We start from the raw sequence: 22,780 nt of genomic DNA, 5'->3' as shown, positions 1-22,780 counted from the left end.
GAGTGTTCCTATTGGACAGCCGGCACCTCCCCAGCTGTCCAATAGGAACGTTCCTCCGGTCACATGGTTCCCCGGCTCCCACCAGCATCAGCTGTGTTCCTGCTGCTCTCGCTGGCTTAACAAGCACTTCGGCTGGTGCCAACGCCACCAGGACGTCTGCTGCTGCTCCCAGATGTCACCGCGGTCTTCCTCACCTTCCGTCACTGGCTACAGGTAAGTGTATGCTACCCGGCAAAATTGAGGGCTCGGTACAACACTAGTCTCTGACTCTCACTCTTAAATAAATGTTTTATTGCTATTTCTGACATTGTATTAATGCTTTTGTTTCTCTCCCCCCCCCCCCCTTTTCTCCTCTCACGGTAGATATTTTGGGGAACATTATGAAGCATGTGACTGCCAAGCGCTCCAAGGCCAGAATAATTGATAAACTAATCAGCATGGGACTGGTGTCAGAGCGCAAGGAGCTCTATAAGAAGAAGAAGAAGAGAAAAGGGAAATCATCTGGCATGGTACAGTCACCACTCGATCACGCACTGTATGAGCAGGCATCTGCAGTCTATGCTTCTTTACTGACTAGATCCTGTTATGTAGTCTCATAGTCTCTTCTTGGGAAGAGATTGAGAAAAAAAGTTTGCGCAACGGCCGTGTCATGTGAGCGGTTTAGCCAATGAGGGTGAAACGCTCACGGCCACGCCACTGTCAAGCCTCCTCTGCTCTCCCTCCCCGGTATAATCAATATACGGCTCGGTGCAGTGCTGGGTGACGTCACAGAATAGCGCTGCCACCTTGCAGGACTAAAGCTGCGGCCAGGGTGAGGAGACGCGCGCTCACGCGGTGTGATGTCACGGTCTGCCCGAGCAGAAGCGATTGGATGTCCTGCTTACTGGGTGCGCGGGGGGCGTACCACATACGGGAGGGGCGCGTCACTGACCGGCATGACGTCACATCCTCGGCTCCTTCGGATTGGTGTTTGTGACTGCCGTTCTGTCATTGGCTCTTACCTGGTCATGTGACGCGTCATCACGCCGGAAAAACTAATTCTAGTTCTACCGTCTCTGCAAGCACAGCTCCGGCCCAAGCACACGTGCATGCAACAGCACTTAGGACGCTTCCATCAGGAACAAGGTATTTAAATGTGCCAAGCGCACACGCGCATCTCTACATCCTGGCCGCGGCCTAAGGCCGCACTTATAGTCCTGGCGATGCAACGTCGCATTAAAACAAATGTATTGAATCCGTCACGTGCGCTTATAGTAGGAGCGGCGCGATGGCTTGGTCGCGATTGCTGGAAGTCAATTCAATTTGGTTTCGCCGTTGGAACGAATATAGTGCACGCGACGCGATGGATCCCGTCGCAGTCGCCACCCGCGAAAGTTGTATTTCGCGTTGCAGGGACGTCGCAAGCAACCTGGCCATTGATTGGTTCAGAGGTTGTCACGTGGCGACAGCCTCTGAAAAATCAAATTTGACCAGCTTCCAAATTTTCGCGCTGCCACGTCACTCCCGTCGCTCTGCGCTTACTATAAGCACACGCGACGGCGGCAATAAATTTGTTTTGCCGCGTCGCCGGCACTATAAGCGCAGCCTAAAGGCGGCAGATTTTCCCCGCTTCACAGACAGTCCACAGGTTTGCCGCATCCCCCAAGCCTGGATTGGAGGAGATGGTGAATGGGTGAGGCTACAAGCAACTGCACAGTGCGGCAACAATGTTTCAATTCCCTCTGAGCCACTCTGTGCAGCTGCTGCCTGTGAGCAGAGAGAAGAGGGCAAGCTGCACAACAGCAAAGCAGCCACTAAGGTGAGTGAAGGGTGGGGGGAATTCCATTTTTTTGTGTGAGTCTGAGTCCATAACTCTACAAGCTTCACCTAAAAAACAAAAAAGTCTGTGTGACTGGATGGGGTTGGGGTTCCCTAGAATTTCAACATTGAATTCTGGGGTTCCCTAACCAAAAAAAGGTTAAAACCCACTGTGATAGTATATAACCTATGTTGGATTTCTTATGTAATCTTAAGTATTAAATAGGTATGAGTGAATATTGATTTGAACACTGAAAACTGTCTAGTTATCCTAAATAATTGCATATATGTAGGAAATGACAGTTCAGTCTTGCTGCCAGAATGAAAAAAAGTATTTTTTTTGGACCCTCTTGTACAATATGGAAAAAGTATCCTCTGGCGCATTGACTGGGCGTCAAATAAAAAAGCGTGGTACAATCGGCAAAATAATGAACCGAGGTCCTAAAAGGACAATAAGCATGGGGTAGGGGTGCCATTTTGTGTGTGTTGGGGTAGGGCTGTCATTTTGTGTGTGTGAGGGTACCATTTTGTTTGGGGGGGTGCCATTTTGTGTGTGTGTGTACTGTGTGGGAGGGGGGTGCCATTTTGTGTTTGCTGCGTGGGGCGCCATTTTGTGTTTGCTGCGTGGGGCTGGGGCCATATTGTGTGTGCTGCGCGTGGGGAATCCTTTTGTGTGTGCCGCAGGGGAGGGGTGACTAAATTTTATGTAGTGAAGAGAGGGCCGTATTATGTGTATTGCGAAGAGGGCGAGATGAAAAATGATGGGGTAGCAAAATTATAAATCCGCCACAGGACATGCACATGATGAGTATAAGGCTGAGTTCAGGGTGGCTGAGACAGGAGGTGGAGGCGTCAGACTGCTGGGCGAGGTGTGCACATCATCCCCAGCAGGCCTTTTCAAGCGTTCAGGAGGCAGGTCTGCAGACCTCAGCTTAGGGATGGGTGTTGCAGGGTAGCGGCTACCCTGACAACCGCTATTGAGTTTAAACACATTGTTTCGGACGTGCGCACGTCGCGAAGCAGGCACCCTGAACTCGGTCTAAGGCCGGGTTCAGGGTGCTTACTACACGACGTGTGCAAGATCGTAACAGTGACATGGTTTTCAATCAACCACGTCAGGTTGCAATTTCTTGTGGTGGCAAAGTACAGCGTTGTCGCTGCTACATTTTGCCGCTACAACCGAAATTAATTTTTTGGGGGCGGCAGTCGCATCACGTGAGCTGGTTCAGCGAACCAGCTCCATGACACGTTGGCCACGCCCCCAAACACCGCAACCCGACTCCTGCAGCCTGAACACAGATCGCCGGGCTGCAGGAGCGTGCGGTGGAGGGGAGCTCGCAGCCGTAGCATGCACCCTGAACTCGGCCTAAAAGTCATCGGCCAGCATAGTGGGCTCGTAACAGCCTAGTGGAGAGACAGTATAAACCGCGTTCCTATTGAAGTCGAGCTATTTGATGTGTGAGCTTAATCAGCTGAAAGGCTCCAAGTATTTATTTATTTTTTAATAATTTAATGGTTAGTTTGTAAATATGGTAAACTGACTTAGGCCGCGCTTATAGTGCCGGCTACGCGACGTCGCCCGAAAACAAATGCATAGCCGCCGCCGCGTGCGCTTATATGATTTGTCAAGGGCTGTCGCCTCGTGATAGCCCTTGAACCAATCAAATGTCAGGAAACCCGCGACGCCTGGCGAAATATAACTTTCGCCTGTGGCGACGGGGGACGTCACCCATCGTGTCGCCATCAACGGCACTATAGACGCGGCCTTAGGAGGCGGTTGATCTCTTTTTGCTACTCGCTGTGTGTGATGTTGGTGTTTTTAACAAGAATTTGCACATGCAAAGCCCCCTCCTCTCCTTGCTCCAATGAATGGAGCATACAACTTCACTAGCAAGGGGGAGAATGATTTTACAGTGTATTTATAAGAGGTTACTACAGGAAAAAGTGCTTAAACCCCCACATTTAGTGATTAGTGCAGTTTTCATTGGTATAAGCACTGACCCTTTTAAATGATGTATCTGTGCAGATTTCCACTCTGTTACACCCTGTATGTGACCTGTATAGAGAGATTCCCAGATTGTAATGCTCTGCATTACATATGAGAAAAGATAACTCGTTCACTTTAAAGTCCCTTTATAAAAGATGCCATAATAGTTGCTGCCCGTGGTTCAGTAGTCTTCTAACTCACTTGCACCCAAATCGTATGTTTTTAAGAAATCTAGCTTGTTTCTGTCCATATAATGCTTTGTCTATTCACAGTCTGAGGAGGAGTTTCTCCGTGACCTTGGAATGGATGGGAAAGATATAGATGTGGAGGAAGATGAGGAGGAGGAAGAAGAAGAAGCAAGTGAAGAGGAAGAGTTGGAGGAGGCAAAGACTGAGGATAGTATAAAAGAAAGTGCAGGCAGAAAAACTGATTCTTTTGTGGATAAGAATATACAAAGGCTCATGCACAGTTTACAGCAGGAAGGTGAGCCAACTTAACCACTAGTGCGGTGGTCACTAACCTTTTTTACATTGTGCACCCCTTGCAAGAAAATATTTGTTCCACTGACCTATAATTAATAGATCTTTATTGCCTACTCATCATTGCTAACAAAACTGTTTGACCGATCCCAGTCAGTATACTGTCCTGAGCTCATGGTAGGAACACGTGTTTAATAAGGCTCCAACCTGCACCTCACGGACTGCCAACAGAATGTGTGGTATAGCGGTCTCCCACTGCGGGAGCTTCCAAAGTCAAGCCCCACAATGCCTTGCTACTGTGGATGTAAAGCATTGTGGGGATCAACTTTAGAAGCTCCTGCTGTAATTGACAGCTATGTCACCCACGCTATGCTGCAATTTGGGGGCTTACTAAATGCAAAGTCCCCACACAGGTACTAATACTGCCTGGGATCCACCATTACAGATTTTTGGGGCAAACCGCTTGGACACACCTTACGATCCCTAGGGGTTTCCAAACCCCCTGTTTGGAATCACTGTACTGTTGTCAAAATGCACTACAAAAATATTGACGAGATTACATTGTAGTGTTTCACTGTTCATCCGCTTGTTCCCTGACTTTGTTCCCACCTCACAGATTTTACAGACTTTTGTTCACCCTTAATCCCACAGGCATGTCCAGTCCCTTGCTGTGGCTTCAGAATTGTTTAAACCGGACTGCAGAGGACAGAGAAGAAGATGGTAAGGGGTAGGCAGGAACACAAAGGTGGTGGAGTGGTAGACCACCAATTAAACTAGTCCACACTTTATAAAAAGTTTCGGACGGTGGGACAAGTCTCAGTGCCTCACAACAGTGTTTTCAAACTAGTTCAATATGGCTTTTCCACTTATGTGGGAATAATAACTTTATATGGCGCTTTTTTCCTAATGAGACTCAAAGCGCTTCACAGATTTAAAGCTAACCGATAAGAAAAATTAAAGTAAAACATTCAAGCTATGAAAGAAAATACAAGATAAAAATATGGAATAAACAGAATATAGAATGGAATCATATCGTGCTGAGCTGTGTGTGTGTGTATGTATGTATGTTTATATATATTTTTTTATTTTTTTTTAAACTTTCATTTTTGCAGAACTTTTACTTGATTTCAATGGCATCAGTTGTTACCCGTTGCTAAACCTATTGTTTTAAATTTGTTTGTATGGCAGCATTCATTTTAATCTCTCTGCGAGGCAATTATAATGCAGAAATTAAGGAGTAGAGAGGATTACGGCTGAAAGGTTCTGGACATATTCCAATAATATCTGAGGTCTGCTCTCCCTCTTACTGGTATTGCAGCCTTAAATGTCAATGTGTTGGTAGGGCCATTATGTACGAAAGTTTAACTCCAGGGTTATAGAAGATGCAAATAAAGTCTATGCTCCTGCTTATAAGGTACTGTGCATGATTTGGGGACCTCAAAGAAAAAGATGACATTATATAATTAATTGGCTGCCATTTCCCCTCTACCAGGTTCTTCTCAGTCAGTTCCCCTTGTGCCTTTAACTGAAGACAACGAGGACGCCATGGAGAATAAGACGTTCCAAAAGCTGCTGAAGAAGCTGGGTGTCCGCCCCCCAGCTAACCACCAGGTAACTGTCCACAGGTGCTTGTAAGGCTGCGCTTATAGTGCCAGCGACATCACGGCAAAACCAATGCATTGCCGCAGACACGTGCACTTATAGTAAGCGCGATGGATTGGTCGTGATCGTTAGAAGTCATCTCTATTTGATTTTCCAGCGACCGTCGCCAGCACTATAAGCGAAGCCTAAGGGTGGACGATAAGAAAAAAAAACAAGAATGATATCAATACATTAATCTCTATAAATATTTGTTAAATTAAAAGTCAATAAATGTTCTAGTAAATCTAAATTAAACGTGTTATCAGAATAAATAAATGTTCTTTAGCTTTACTAGTACAAAGGGCCCTTCATTTACAAACTCTTTCCATGTTTGCACTTCACATTTTCTCACCTACACTACTCCCATCGCCCTAAAATCCCCCTCATTCATCCACCCCTCATCCCATCACTCTCATCCTGAGATACTCCCTGCATTGAAAACACATTTAATTTATAAAATGTTAAAGAACATAACATGTACATAACATTTTTTTTTTTTGTACAATTCCTATACAGTATATTTTTAGCACCTTTTATAAGTGAAAGGTGTTTTTAAATGGAGGGAGTACCTATGGGTGAGAGTGAGGGGGGTGGTGGGAGCAGGGTATGGGGAGGAAATGTGAGGTGCAGACATGGAAAGGTTTGTAAATTAAGGGATTAATCCCTTTGTTACAGGATGGATTTGCACCAAATGTCTCTGCAATGCCCGTCTAGTTTGGTAGTGAAAGGGTTAATAAGAGGTAGGAGAAAGGGGTTAAGAGGTACGGGGCGGAGTAGTTGAGGAATTTGAGGCGGGGCAGTTGAGTCGAAGGGAGGAAGAAGCCTTGAGGAGGGTTGAGTCCAGGAGGGAGGAGAAAAAAGGGGGGATGTACTAGTCCCAAGGAGAGGAAGGGGTTAAGGGTCCCAGGGGGAGAGTAAAAAGGGGATGTTAAAGATCCCAGGGAAGAGGTTAAGAGTCCCTAGGGGGAGGAAAGGTGAGTAAGTTGTGGGGCGGGGTGGTTTGAGTCCCAAGGAGGGTGGGTTAAGAGTCCCAGGGGTGAGGGGTGAAAAGAGCTAGTGAGTAGAGGGGCTTACCTTTCTTCCTTAGCCTTCACACGGGGCTGCCAGACGCTCCTCCCTCCAGTTAGAAGGCTGGCCGGTAGGAGGTAGAGAAAGCAGCGTGTCTGTCTGCAACTCTGTGAGAGACGCATAGCGCCCCCAGACACCATAGTAATACCGCGATAACACGTGATCTCCCACATCGGCATACAGTTAGATGTTAACGCGGTATTACGACCATACCGGTATAGTTCACAACCATAGGTGCTCGCTATCTTTGTGACCGTCTCCACTGCCATCATCTGAAACAGGTGCAGAGACGAGCCATCAAAACTAATCAAGCGAGTGGCAGGTTTGACATGCAGAAAGACTATGCAAATTATGAGTTTTCTATTTTAGAAAACAAATGATTGAATTTAAAGGAAGATATTTTTTTATTTAGAAATAAAAATCATACAGAGCTATACCAAACAAAATGGAAACTTAGGCAGACCCAAGGAGTGATCTTGACTTCCATTTACTAGTCAAAGTAATTTTCCCCTTGAGAGATATATAACTGGCAAATAGTGGACGGTTCCCCAGAATAAATATATGATGAGCATCTCATGCAGTTAGAATTAAGCAAGTGGTTGAACACGATGGGCATAAGGCCCCCTTTTTCTCCTTAGACTGTGTTACTTGTCTCACTGATCTAAACCTCTCCGTAGTTAACATCCTCATGGGTGCTCCTAACTTCACTCTTGGTGAGATCTTAATTCTTTAATATTACAAACGCCCTGATCTCTGAGACTAAGCTACTCAATGTTAGTCTCCATTCATTTTTATTTAACAGGGTTTGAACCAAGGGTGGTCCTGTGATGCTTGCATTTTTAAGTGCCAGTGTTCTCCCATCCCGGGGAGCAAAATGGGCAGCAAACCGTAGACCAATAGGAAGCTACAATGAAAGACGTTGCAGTGTCCTATTGGCCACCGTGGTGCCATCTTTACAAGACCAGGCAGTGCACGGGCACCTAAAACTGTGAGTATCCTGGGATCCCGGGAGTTCCAGGAGCTAAAAAAAAATTGGCGTGCTTCAACTCTGGAGGGCCATCTATTTTGAATCCTGTTTTTAAAAAAAAATTATCAAAATGTTGGGCGAGATTGCTGCTTTAACTAAAACCTGAAGTATCTATTGTTATAGCCTGTTATGCGCCTCACTTATTTGACACCAAGGTTTGAGCTGTCCAGTGTTACAGCCTCTGAGGCCATTCACCCTGTAACACATTCCCTCAGCACCCGGTTATTGAACCCTTACAGACTCTTCTGTCGCTAACGCCAAGCTTTTAGCTTCCTGGTTATTATATCCTCAGACTTCTCACTCTGTCAACAAGTTCAGAGCTTCCCAAGGCTACAGGCTCACAGCTCCACTGACATTAATCTGTTCCTGCAGGAATCATTTTGGCGTATCCAAGGTAAACTGAGCCCCGATCAGCTCCGCAAGGCAGCAGCCTCTCTCTCTCCCCCTTCTACAGAAGGTGCTGATGAGGTGCCTATGGACTCTGAAGATCTGGGTTCCAACCTAGAGCAGAGAGCGGAGGCTCTGCGAGCCCTCCTACTGGCACGGAGAAAGAAGACTACTTCAACTGTACTTGAAGGTAATTAAATGGGCTCCATGTGAATGGATATTCCAGGCAAAAGGTGACACGTGTGCTTATTTGCATGTCATTTCCCAGAATCCCTTGCTGCGGTGGAAGCACTGTATGCTTGGTGATAATGGTTGAAAGGCAGGGGTGCAGACCAGCCTAAGACATGTGAATGTGCCAACAAGTGATATTCTTTATTGGCTATATGCTAACGGTGGAGGTTTTTTTGTTACCTTTTTCACCCACCATAACTGTGTGTGTGTGTGTGTGTGTGTGTGTGTGTGTGTGTGTGTGTGTGTGTGTGTGTGTGTGTGTGTGTGTGTGTGTGTGTGTGTGCGCACATACCGCCCGACAAACTGGGCAACTGACACCTGCGGCGGGGTCCTGACGGCATCTCCCGGCCTTCTCCTGTCTTATTCCTTTTCAAATTCATGTCTTCCCCCTGCAGCAGTAGTAAAAATGGCCGTGCTGCGTCATATGCCGTCGCCTTGCCATGGCAACGGTACGCGGTGACGTCACGCAGCGTCATATGACGCCGCATAGCCATTTTGACTGCTGCTGCAGGGGAAAACCATGAATTTGAAGAGCAAGACTGTGAAGACCGGGAGACGCCGGGGACACTGCCGCAGGTAACCTCTCGACAGTGGCCAAAATGCACGGGGGGGGAGGGGTGTGTGTGGCAGAAAGCGCACGGCCCACAGTGTAAAATTGTTACACATTTATTGCTTGAAATAGGGGAAGGGGAGGAATAAGGCTCACTCACAATCAAAACATATAAAAGAGCATTTTGTGAACATTGAAGTCACCGCCACCTGGGAGGGTCCTCCAAACGAATTCTCCACATAGATTCTCATGGTACAGGAAACCGGATCAGCTGCCCTCCCGAGGTGATGATAGCTGAGCTGCCGACAACACACACAGGACACTACGTTCTCTGAGTCCCGACAGACTGAGCACAATAAGCCTCTCGAACTGCCAGCCAATAGCAGCAGGGACGCGGTCTGGCCAGATTCCTGTCCCACAATGATGACGTAATGATGCTGCCTCCTGGTTACGTCCTGACGCGTTTCATCTCACCGAGTTTCTCAAAGCCACTTTATTAGTGGGATGCTTCTGGCTCAATATATAATAGCAGGTTGCTTAGCAACCAAAATCTATCCTTGGTTCAGTAGCTCCCTACACCCTGTATAATGACCATAAGGAATACAAATAAAATTGAAAACCGTATAACAATTTATACAGCAATAGCTACATAGCCTAATATCTTTGCTGCATCAACAATAAAAAAAGGAGGGGGGAAGAAATTAGGGAAAACTAATCTTTATATAAAACGACCATGCATTAATTATTATTACTAACAAAAATGGTTACATATACACATAGGAGTAGCACAATGATGGAATACAATAAGGCATAGATATGATATAACCATACCACCTCAACTATAAGAGTGGGTGGTAAGGTGGTGCCTCTGAATGATCCACAATATTTATAAGCCCACAGCACATGAGTACCATGTGGACATGTTTTTTAATTGATAATAGATAATAAATGGATGGACAAAATATCTACCTTAGATGAATCCGTAATAGGATCCATATCCACAATGTGTACTATATGATTCCATAAATGAAATGTGGGATTGAGGCAATCAAATCCCATAAAACAGTTGGACCTAGCGACGGGGAGAGCGGGGGAGGGGGAGAATACTTTTTTTTATTTGTACTAACAATTTATGTCATAGGACAAACTTTCGAGAGTTCTCTCTTCCTCAGGTCGGCAATACAGATTAACAAAGGAATCTATGGCTAAAACAGTGTTTGGGAGAGCTCGGGGGGGAGGAGGGGGAGAATAGATGTTCTGTAGATAAGGTAGGGTGAGAAAGTGTTTGAAGACATGGAAAGGTGTAAAACGTTGACAAGGAACAGCATGGAGGGGGAAAGGGATACATATATATTTGTACGGTGTGTGTCTATGTATATACACACGCACATATACATATCTACGTGTGTATATTTATATATGTGTGTATATACATATATATATATGTGTGTGTATAGACCATACGATACCGGTTGCAACATGACATCAAGGGACAGCACGCAGGTAAGTAAATCATACTTTTTCTATATTTGATAGAAGACACAAAAAACAAAGTTTCGGTCCCCCAGTGGGACCTTTCTCAAGGTGGTGCTATGATTTACTTACCTGCGTGCTGTCCCTTGATGTCGTGTTGCAACCGGTATCGTATGGTCTGTTATTGCTTTATGGGATAAGCACCAAAACTTATTTACTTGCAAATGGTGTGCGCACACACACGAAAACATAAAAGTATACCGCATCAACACAGTGCGTCACTGTTGCCCAGAAACTGTCTTAATTTAGGATATAATAACAATCGACAGTGGTGCTAAAGGATATTGGATATGTATTAAAACGAGAAAAGCATCCTTATGAAGAAGCATACGGGCATACCAAAGAAATGATAACAATACAAATGTATTACTGTAGGTTTAAAAACAAGGGGAGAAAATTAAGAGGAGGGGGACTCACATCTACCAAACATGTATTCCTAGAGGCAAAGGTACATGAATAAGGCAAATTAAACACCAAGAGTAATCAACAACAAAGGCAGCTCTAAATCAAGCATGCATGTATATCATTGCACAAACTGCAGATTTGTGCACATTCCATGGGGAGATAGCTGTTGTTGAAAATAGTAACTGCAAAAAATGGAGGCAATAATTGGCCACGTATTAAAGATGTAAATACATCACCATTTGAAGCATAGGAGTGGGAGTCTGTGGAGTGGGACCCCTACCTTTTCCATGACTGGAGGCTTTGGTTATTCTTTATCTGGCCTTTTACACCTATGCTTCAAATGGTGATGTATTTAAATGGTGCTTGATTTAGAGCTGCCTTTGTTGTTGATTACTCTTGATGTTTAATTTGCCTTATTCATGTACCTTTGCCTCTATGAATACATGTTTGGTAGATGTGAGTCCCCCTCCTCTTTTAATTTTCTCCCCTTGTTTTTAAACCTACAGTAATACATTTGTATTGTTATCATTTCTTTGGTATGCCCGTGTGCTTCTTCATAAGGATGCTTTTCTCATTGTAATATATATACACACATATACATGACGGGGGGGCTGGGGGAGTTGCCGCTCTCCTGCTGCACCTCTCTCACTCAGTGTGGGGGTGGGGGTGCAGCCGGCTCTGGTTAGGTCTCTATTTGCCGCCCGGCATCTCCCTTGCTGCTGGCATGCCTTCTGATTGTCTCATGCTGGGCAAAGGCAAAATGGATTCCACTCTCCAAAGACCGTCCCAGTCTATACTTCACACTTTTCATACATCCTTTGCTTCTGCATCTCTACTGTAACTCCATCTAGCATGTCGCTCACCATTTTCTAATGTGTACTCTGTATACTAATTGAAAACACACATTTCATTTTTCAGAACTGGAGGAACCAGAACAGCTGCCACGAAATATTTCCTTAGAGCCTGACACCCAAACTAATAGGTGAGAGGAGCACAAAATGAGGATCACTGCAGAGAGGGATGGTTGGCCTATTTATCTGATTTCAAACAGTAGGGCAACGTGAAAGTCAATGTGATAAATATGTTGGGCGGAGTCCTGCTGTGAATAGGGATGGGTGAAACTCAAAATCGTTTTTTCCATAATTCCCTGGATCATTTTGACAAAATCAGTATCGCACACGGATTGTATACTTTAAAATCCGGGCGGATTCTTTGAAATCCGTCATTGAATACAATACATTGTATTAGCAGTCGCCAGTTGTGTATATATATCCCCTCAAACGTCCATCCAAATAAATTAGGGAGACATGCCTGTGCTGAAAAACGAGCCCACCTGAGGTACCTGATTGGGTGATATGCTAATGGTATGCAAAGTATATTTAAATGGGTCCCCTTCCACACTTTCTAAAAGGATTTCCATACCAACTATATAGAGTTGATAATAAGCCTAAGGCACCAACATAATGACTTGAAAGGTGTCAGATCCAACAGGACTAGAACCCACAACCACTGCTTTTCTAGGACACAGCTCTAGCAGTGTTAGCTAAACCAGCTGATGGCTAGCATCACTGTCTGGGGGGGGGGGAACTGAAATTGTGGATGCTCTTTTGGAGAGTGGTTCGCGTAAATCTGCGGACCAAAGGAACCGGCCAATCCGAGGCGGATCCAAATCCACCAAAAAAAATCGCCCATCTCTTGCTGTGAACACAATAATAGGGCTTCTGAACATTGATCTATTTTTCAGGTTTCAAAACGCTCTCTTAACTGTGCATAATGGGCCTGTGGGTGTGGGATCAAGCTTTTAAGTTTAGGTTCTTTTTAAGGCCGAAGCCACCAACCAAAAGAAACCGCCTGGTGGACAGTGATGATGAGGAGCCAGTAACCAAGGATCAAGGTTTGTGATTTAACTTTCACATTATTCATTTGCCTCTTCTCTTTTATAACATAAATTTGTACATAGATTAATGTCTAATCTTGGCCATTCACTCAAGCTGCTTTCCTTTGCTTTTAACTTTGCACTTTTGCTGATTTCAGGGGAGGAGCCTCTGGAGCTTGGCCAAGCAGCCTCCGATTCAGAGGCCGAAGAGGATTTCCAACCTACAAAGAAGAAGCGCTTCCACATATTGGATTATGAGGAGGAGGAGGATTGATGAGTGATGCTTCTTATTCAACAAGCATGAGGGTCGGAAGCTGTATGAACCCCCACATACCATATACAATATATGGGATACAGCACTACAGCCTCCACGGGCTGAATCTCTTCTGTACCCTTAATTATTGGAGTTGCCCAACACTCCTCGTTTCTTAGACTCAATAACTGGGGAAGAAAATGTGAATTGTATGAAGATAGTCCATCTCCACCTGTGAGCTCAGGCAAGAAGGGGAATGGGCTCCATGTTAAAAAAAACGGCACTGGATGTGCTATTGTAAAAAAGTTTAAAATAATGGTTTTAACCCTTCTGCTCAAGTGGTCTATAACATTAACACCTGTATTGCTGGACCCTCTTAATAGCAAAGAGGTTGAGTTATTGATGTTTTGCTCAAACATTTGTTTTGTTTAATAATAGTTATTTTTTTAATGAGTGTCGATTTATATATTACATATGCCATAGCAACAATAAATAAACATATGTATGAAATGAATTGTCTTTATTTGGAGGACCATACATCTTGAGAGGAAAAATAGCATTTGTAAAAACTCGGCACCCCAAAGAGTGCTTTGAAGAAGTAATATACTTTATGTTCCTTACTTTGTGTGTCCGGATAGGCAGTTCAGGATTCGATGTATGTCAATAATATCACCAACTCAAACTCTTAAAAGAGATGTATTTGATAACTTTTTTAATTGATCGTACATAAGGTGCACAACATTCTGCCCTGTATGTAATGGTACTAAACATACAAAAAACCGTTGCAGGAAACTTGACTGCAGTTTTCTAATCTGCACTTTTAGCTTTTTCTGGGGGGTTTTCCCCCCTCTGTTAGGCTTTGGTCCCGCTGCGTCCGGTGGTGCGTGCGGCCGCGCGGCTGCGGGCCACCAGCGCCTTTCCTCCAGTCTGAAGGTCCCCGCTGGCTCCTTCAGACATGGATGACTGCGTGCTGTGACGCGTCAGCCGGCCGATGCTGCAAGCTTCTGGTGATCAGAAGCGCTGACGCGTCACGTGGTGCAGCAGTCAGCCAATGAGGAGGGAATAGAGGTGGCTATGGGGAGGGAGGCGGCTACCCTGTGTGCAGCCGTGCATAGCGCCGACCCCTCCCTTCCCCCCTCCTCTTGTGCCCGTTTCGTAGGCTGCTCCGGGAGGGACGGGAGGGACCGACAAGTTGGGGGGGGGGACAGCACGAGAGCCCTCCCCTCAAACCACGCCCCCCCCCCCCCCTGCTCAAACCACGCCCCCAGCTCACGCTCCCTACAGACTGCTGCAGCGCTGTGCTGTGGGGCTGTGATGGTCCCGCCCCCTCACATCATGGCTGCGCCCCCCCTCCCACCTGTTTTGGCCACTCCACCCCCCCACCGCTTTGGCTCCCTACAGACCGCATATCGCGGTCAATTGCCTGTCAGCGCGCCGACTGTCTGCAGTGCGGGCGCGCTGACTGAGGGAGCGGGGCCTTAGCCTTACTGTCTCAAACCAGACATTTTACAAGCCCCACACAATATGTCTGTTCCATGATCTTTAGCAATTGTTCCAGATTTCCTTTATGTGAACTGAAACATAGTTAGGCTCGTAATTAACTTTTTAACATAATTCTATAAACATTTCCCCAAACTTTTACAAATCCCTGCTGTAACAGAATGAGTACAATTTCCAGCATCCCATGTTGATGGGTAAGGAGACTACTACATAGAACAGAGCAATCCACAACAGGAGCTACTCAATAGATTAACTCTTCTATAGCCCAGTGGCTCTCAATCATTGTGACCGTATGCTATAGATCAGTGGGCAAGTGTATAAAGTGGTGTGGGAGAGGTCATTGACTGTATAGTGCTGCATTATGGGTACGGTCATGTTGACATTTGGCTTGAGCGTTCAATGCAAAGTCTGCCTTCAAATAATCTGGCTTTGTACTTGGTTACTAAAGCGTTGATCTTTTTTAATGCAATGAGAAAAGATGGACTTTAACCTGTGGGAAGAGGTTACCAGGGTCATGTGTTCACCGGACAGCTCTTTGCAACTTTCAATACTTGTCCCATTGTTCAGCTAATTGCAGCAAGAACAGCAGAAGTCGATCATACAAGGGACTACAGATCTTCACGGGTGCAGTATAAAGTGAGTTTTACCCCATATTTCTGTTGTCCGTATTTTTATATGAGAAATACATTGAAATGTCTGCTTTAACATCAGCAATATAGTTAGTTGGCTTGTTTGTTTTAACAACTCAAGGGGTGTGTAAATACATTTGTGGCATCTTGAGACCTGAGCAGTTTCATTCCTCCCTCAAGGTTTTTAATCATTGGCTAACAAGTGTCACATCATTTCCTAAAATCACATCTTCTTGTCAAATGCAATTGTATTTTTGCCACTGAAAGTTCAGGCAACCGCTGCAAGTTTTTGCTGAACTGAATTAATATCAATCGTGAGGAAACTCCATTCCTAGGAGGGATAATACCAATTTAAACAAAAAAAAGTGTGTGTATATATATATATATATATATATATATATATATATAGCAACTGTAAGTATTCCTGTATATTCATTTGCATGTCTTAGACAGGTCTGCAACCCTGTCTTTCACCATTATCACCCAGCAAACAGCACTTCCACTGCAGCAAGGGATTCTGGAAAATGACATGCAAATGAGCACACAGTGCCACTTTTTATCTCATGCTCACATTACATGAGCAACCCTTAGTCAATGCATGCTGCTTTAAACACAGCTTTTAAGCAAGGACTTGGGAGATGCAAAGTCAGTGCTGTTTGCTGGGTGATAATGGTAAAAGACAGGGTTGCAGACCTGTCTAAGACATGCACATGAATATACAGGAATACTTACAGTTGCTTTATGCTTTACTGTGGAGGGTTTTAGTCACTTTTTTTACCCACCATAACCTTAATAGTCGTGGTTATATATATATATATATATATATATATATATATATATATATATATATATATACCGAGAGAGACCATACACATTTTAAGTTATGGTGGGTGAAAAAGGCAACAAAAAACCTCCGCTGTTGGCATATAGCCAATAAAGAATATCACTTGTGAGCACAGTCACATGTCTTAGACAGGTCTGCAACCCTGCCTTTCACCATTATCCCCTAGCATACAGTGTTCCCACTGCTGCAAGGGGTTCTGGGAAATGACATGCAAATGAGCACACAATATGTCACCTTTTGCCTGAAACCCATTTTTACATGGAACCTTATAAGCAAATGCTCATGGATGGGTACCATCTGCACTTTCTTTCTCTCTTTTAAATAATTACCACCATTAGTCCAGTGATGAGGTTAAAGTTATCTAATAATTATTGTTAACAGTAATCTGAAGAAAGTAGAATGCGCACTTTTTTTTTTTTTTTTAATCTCCGGTAAAAAATGAAAGCATTTTAGAAGACTATTTATTATTGTTTCTTTGTAAAGCGCCAACATATTCTGCATTGCGGTACAATGGGGGTACAGAAATGTGATCAATGCATAAACAGAGTTACATACAAACATGGAAAAAGATGCACAGATGCTAGCAGGACACTACTTTTTGTAAGTGAGGGATGAGGGACAAAGTTGAAACAAATAAGTAAAGAAACTGCTCATTGTGGGATGAGTTGGAGCGGAAGGGGGAGTTGGATCAGCGGTGCGCAAGTTGGGGGGCGTGCGCCTGATTTTTTTTTTTGGGAGGGTGGGGGAAGGGCGGTTGCAGAAGTCATGTGCTAGGCCCCTGCAACCTCTACTTACCGAGGTTCAGACGGCTTCAGGACGCGTGACCATGGCAACGTGGCGTCAAATGACACCGCGGGTCACGTGACGTCACACGACCCAGCGGTGTCATGACGCACGAGGTAAGGCAGGGGGCGCACCGACAGGAGAGGAGACAGGGTGGGCGCAGCAAATAAAGTTTGCGCGCCCCTGAGTTAGGCTGCGTCCATAGGACTGCAGCCGTGCGGAGGCTGAGGGAAAGCGGGTGCTTTCCCTGGCCTTGGTCCGGGGGCGTGTCGGGGGGGAGGTGGCCTGTGACATCACGGAACTGCTCACGTGACCGGCCCTGCGCTCCCGTGAGCGCGAAAATCTCATTTGAATAAGACCTACGCTTCCGCACGCTTACGGAAGGGTGCGCGAGCCCCTGCTAAAGCCGCTCTCATTGCGGCTGCAGGGGCTCACTCAGAAGCGTCAGCACGGGTCAGCGTCTAAGCGCTGACCCTGGATGCAGCCTTAGATGCTGGGTATGCCAGATATCTTTTAATAAAAAGTGAGTTTTCAGGGCGTTTTTAAATATCTGAAAGCTGGGGGAAGAGTGGGGTAGGGAATTCCAGAGAGGGGTGTAGCATGGGAGAATTATTTTTGCTGTGTGAGAGAGAAGGTAATAAGGCAGGAGAAAAGGCGAATGCCTAGAATGTAGGGGGCATTTAGTTATCGATTTGGGGCTGAGATGTAAGGAGGGGGTTAGCGTCGTTGAAAGCTTTTGTAAATCGCCTGGGGTTTAAAATTTGATTCTAGAGGATCTGGGAAGCCAGTGTACGGATTTGCGTAGTGGACCAGTGAGTTAGGTAAATGAGTGGCCGCAGCATGTTGGATTAATTGGATTTGGGATAGGCAGACGAGGAATACCAACTAGCAGAAGGTCGCAGTAGTCAAGGTGCGATAGGGTAAGGGAGTGAATTAATATTTTAGTTACCATGAGTGAGAAAAATACATCCTGGCAATATTTCAGTGGTGGAGATGCAAGACTTTTTGTGAGAGGCTTAATGTGAGGAATGAATGTCAAACATGACAGCTAGACAGTGGGCTTGGTGTTGATGAGAATGTGATATTATTGATGGAGAGTTTGGATGTAGGGGTGGAAGGGAAAGCGTATTAGTTTGGTTTTGGACATGTTGAGCTTTAGATAATGCTGGGAAATTTAAGGTGATTGCAGAGAGACAGGTGATATCCAAGAGAATGAGCAAATAAAAGTAAAAGAAATACCAGGACACCGAATAAAATGTTCAAAAATGTTTATTCAATCCAATACAACATTGTAATAGGATCATAGTCAGACTCGAATTATCACAATTTACATACAATGTATATACAAAAGTGACAAAATAAATTACTGACGACACAATAAAGACGTAAATACTTTCCCATAAATTGAGAAAAACAGTGAGCTGGTGTATTAGTGACACACACACACGGTGGGGAAGAGGTCCGGGGAGAAAAAGTAAATCTGGGTGTCATCTGCGTAGAGATACTGAAAGACAAAAGATTGTATTAGTTCAGTAAAAGTAGTATAGAGTGAGAATAGCAGAGGGCAAAGGACCCTTGTGGGACCCCAACAGAGAGGAAATGAAGATGAGACACTAGAGATGGAAACGCTGAAGGAGCGTTTGCATGGGTAGGATGCAAGCCAGGAGAGGCCAATGGAGTAGTGTTAAGGAGAAAAGAGGGTGATCAACGGTATCGAAGGCAGCAGAGATTTCCAGGAGAATTAGTAAGGAGAAGTGACCCTTCGACTTGGTTGTGAATAGTTCATTGGCCACTTGTGTTGGTGCTGTCTCAGTGGAGTGTATAGGATGGAAACCAGATTTCAGTTAAGCAGGAAGTTGGAGAGAAAGGGAGTCAAGACGGTTGTATACAGTACAAAAAGCTAAAGTAGCTTGGAAGCGAAGGGAAGAAGAGAGGGTGGTAATTAGAGAGGGGGGCTGATTCAAGAGACGGTTTCTTTAGAAGGGGCGTGGTGAGTGCATGTTTAAAAGAAGGTGGGAATGTGCCAGAGGTGGGAGAAGTTTAAAAAGGTGAGTTCGAGTGGGGCTTAGTGCGCGCGGTAGTGGAAGAGACGTGAGGGAATATGATAAAGGGGGCAGGTTGTAGGTGGGTGAGATGAGACAATTACATTTATACGATATTAAACAAATAACTGCATGATTTGTGGTACTGTCCCTTTTAAACACTTTATCTGTTCATTCTAGTAAGTCCTTATCTACTGTCTGATTGGCGTATCCTCTTTGATCAAGGATGCATCATATCTTCACTTCCCTACCATTCCTGCTGCTGTGGCCATGCCTCAGCTGCCAGCCCAACAATACCAGTGTTCTGCCTGACTCGATAATAGCCAGTGAGTCTCCAGGAGGTGGGCACGGAAGACCTGACGGTGTATTCCCGACCAAAGATTACTCCTGGGCAAGAGGAAACCAGTCCTGTCCCCAACTCCTGAAGAAGTCTCTCCAGTACCTCAGGATACTTCCTTCTCTATCGGTGCAGCTTGTCGGCCCAGCTCTTGGACTCGGTTTGGTGCAGGTGGGATGCTTGGCAGAGATTGAATCTTACCATTTAGATCTGTTCATGGATGAAGATACCAAGGAGATGTTAAAACTGCTCTCTAGCCAATGGAGGACTCATATCCGTCCTTCTGGTCCCTCTAGGAACCGGAACAACTTGGACATGGAAGTTCTGGGATTCAACTTGGACTCTCTTTCTCCTTTGTCTAGTCGCCCCCATCATTGCTCTGGCTTTGGGCAGGAGAAAGCAGGGGTATGGTTGAAGGGTTCAGATTTTTCTGTTCACAGGTCCTTGCAGGAGGCTCAAGTGCACTGTAGCAAACTAGGTCCATCTTGTGCAGGTGTTGCTTTGGACAACTCGGGGGAATATCACACTGTGGCAAGGAATGGTGGCTATATTCTGCCCAAAAAGGAAAGAATGTTGTGGCTCCAACGCTGCTCTGGTGCCCATGTGAGGCGTCGCGCAGCAGCTTCTCAGTGCAATAATGAGATGGAGCAGGGTATATATAGCGTAATGCAGTGGGTGCCTATGGTCAGTGGCCTGTACAATGCAGGCACTGCCATCTACTATGCCACCCAAGATTGTGGGGAGCAAGCAAAGGAGCGGGCAATAGAGGCATCTCTTGATTTGGGATATGATGCTCTACTTGCTGTCACCGGGGGTTCTGCTGGGGCTGTTGGCTTGGGTCTAGGGTTGGTCTTGAAACCAGGATTAAAAGCTGGAGTGAGGAAAGCCATTGAGTACTTCAAAGAAGTGCCACAGCATGGCCAAACCGCACAAAGCGAACGCTGAAGCATGTTACCATAGAGCAGTGTTTCCCAACTCCAGTCCTCAGGGAACCCCAACAGGTCAGGTCTTGAGGATATCCCTGCTCCAGCACAGGTGGGTCAATCAGCGGCTCAGTAATTTTGACTGAGCCACCTGTGCTGGAGCAGGAATATCCTTAAGACCTGACCTGTTGGGGTTCCCTGAGGGCGGGCGTTGGGAAACACTGCCATAGAGGCATACAGATTCTTGTCACATTCTCATGTTCTATCTAGATAATATTTGATAAACTTTGCTCAATTTTCACATGGAAAGAGGCTGGTATGATGCTACCCCTACTTATAATTGGGGGTGGTGCTCCCAAATTTAATAAAAGATAAAGCAAGCATTTGTTTATGGGCACTCAGTCATTAAAAGCAATACATTTATTACAAAAATATTTAGAAAAAACAATAATGTTCCAACAATCCCCAAAATTAGGAATAGAATGTAGTATATTTGCCAAATGGAAAAGTTGACGAGCCTGGTTAATGACACTGGCACCAAATTTCTAAAAGTCTGGACGCCGGGGCTGGCCCAGACAGATATCCCGGGAGTGGAGATATCCACAATTTGTCAATGATAGATATAAATGCGTTCTTGTTTGATTGGTGGGATGGAGCGGGAAGATATGAGCTCACAGACAAGAATAGTTATTTTACCAGGACACAGAAAAGGGCCTTTGAGGGTCCCAGGAGCTTTATGCCTCATAAAGGGGACAGATAGTAACCTTGGAGGAACGGCGGAGGAGTGGACCCACACCCAATCCGTCCCCCCTACCCCCCCCCCCCCACTCCCTTCCCTTTGCCTTCCGTCCCTTATTTTATTTTTATCCCCAATTAAATGTTGCTGTGAATTTCAAGATCTTCATTATTCACTCATGATGTTTTTAGATCACCTGTTAATTAATATGCTTTGATATGCTTCGACATTATGATAAAGGTTGTATGCAATGGCATGTGTTCAAAAACAAATTCAATAAAAATTGAAGTTATAAAAAAAAAAAAAAAAACAATAATGATTAACCTGGTGCAAAATCAGTTCTTTCATAAAATATTATTGTATACGTGCTGAAGCAGGTGATCGGACCATTTTCAGCCGAAATTCCCCAATTGGCTGCTTCGGCACATATAGAATCGGCCCCTATGTTGTCGACATACAACAAGCAGAACAGTGGCCACTAACCTATACATTTCAGAAGAATGTTGACGTGTACAGTACTGCTACCAGTAGCCTCTTCTCTGCTGCAGTGTTTCCCCACTAATCTGTTACTTTTGCCTGAGCTGGGAGCTTTTCCTTATAAACGCATAAGAGATCAGCTAGTTTAAAGACCACATTTAAACACTTTACAATTTCCATGGTGCTGTTACTGACCTGGTGTAATAGAGGTTAGTTTTGGTACCATCACGCCTTTAGAATCAATTTTCTGAAGCGCCATCTATTAACATTGACTCCAATCCATTGTCTGATTTAGTTTTGTTCATTACACACACATAGTGGACCAAACAAAAAGAAATTCTATAGAGCACTGCTACATTGATGCTGGTAATTATGCCACCATCAACTTCTGTTTCGATTGCGTTTACTGCTCACGCAATTCACCCTTCGAAAATTAGCAAAAGCATGATGATGTTTTCTGACATAGAGCCGGCCCTTGTGATGGGGTGCAGTTGCTGGGGCGTAGCTATAGCCCAGGGGCCCGCTCTCCCCCTCTGTCGGCGGCCCTGCTGACCATCTCTCTCCTCCCCCAGATAGAGGCAGGCAGGGGGAGATGATAGTATGCAGAGGAGCAGCCGGCAGATAAGCTAGGAGTTGCATGGAGGTAGAGCAGGACAGCCCGGGAGGAGCGCGCCCCAAAGTCTTTCTTCCAGTGTCTATGCTGCTACAGCGCGCTCCTCCCGGCCGTCCTGCTCTGCCTCCGTGCAGCTCCTAACTCCTCTGCTGGCTCCTCCGCTGCTTAACTCTAGTGGCCCTCATCTCCCCCTGCCTGCCTCTATCCCCACTCTGTCCCACAGGTAGGCATGGAGGAGGGGGAGAGGGATGAGGAGGGATAATATGTGGAGAGATATACTCCAATTTAAATCGAGGCATATTGTTCTCTTGAATCTACTAAATTCCTTCATTTATAATGGGGCCACTGCACGGTTGTAAATGGGATTATCCAAAGACCACTCCGGTAGCTGTTTATTATAATGACATGATAAGAATCTGCATACAAACAAAATACGTGACATTTGAGAACACTACATCTCTAGCTTTCTAGCTCAAAGTGCAACAAAACTAGAACAAAAGTACATTTCTAAACCGAACGTGCATTCATGAATATAAAGTACAACCCTATGTCTGTATCACATCCTATTGTGTCCTTTTTTATTTAAGGATTTACCAATTATCACTGATAACGTACCAGGTTTCTTTAATTAAAGGACATCCGTATTAACTGATTTACACCTG

The 22,780-nt window shown here is 45.1% G+C and overlaps 2 protein-coding genes across 2 annotated transcripts in view; both read left to right on the top strand.

Moving 5' to 3' along the window:
* The window catches only part of TIMELESS (timeless circadian regulator), a 75,461-nt gene extending 61,717 nt beyond the window's left edge, over positions 1-13,744 (top strand). Inside the window, exons 23-30 of the mRNA XM_075591401.1 lie at positions 364-509; positions 4,057-4,267; positions 4,915-4,983; positions 5,756-5,874; positions 8,372-8,576; positions 12,024-12,087; positions 12,929-12,999; positions 13,140-13,744. Coding sequence (XP_075447516.1) covers positions 364-509; positions 4,057-4,267; positions 4,915-4,983; positions 5,756-5,874; positions 8,372-8,576; positions 12,024-12,087; positions 12,929-12,999; positions 13,140-13,255 — 1,001 coding nt within the window. The 3' untranslated portion in view covers positions 13,256-13,744. The remainder of the gene's footprint in view (positions 1-363; positions 510-4,056; positions 4,268-4,914; positions 4,984-5,755; positions 5,875-8,371; positions 8,577-12,023; positions 12,088-12,928; positions 13,000-13,139) is intronic.
* Positions 13,745-15,233: 1,489 nt separating this feature from the next.
* On the top strand, positions 15,234-21,276 carry APOF (apolipoprotein F). Its single transcript, XM_075593404.1, has 2 exons — positions 15,234-15,370; positions 19,213-21,276. Exon 2 carries the CDS (start codon positions 19,259-19,261, stop codon positions 20,312-20,314), a length of 1,056 nt encoding a protein of 351 aa, XP_075449519.1. The 5' UTR covers positions 15,234-15,370; positions 19,213-19,258; the 3' UTR covers positions 20,315-21,276.
* The last annotated feature ends 1,504 nt before the right edge of the window (positions 21,277-22,780 follow it).

Source organism: Ascaphus truei, chromosome 3 (assembly GCF_040206685.1).
Source record: "Ascaphus truei isolate aAscTru1 chromosome 3, aAscTru1.hap1, whole genome shotgun sequence".
Lineage (NCBI taxonomy): Eukaryota > Metazoa > Chordata > Amphibia > Anura > Ascaphidae > Ascaphus > Ascaphus truei.
The sequence above is the reverse complement of the archived record's forward strand: the minus strand, read 5'-3'. Positions and strand labels throughout refer to the sequence as shown.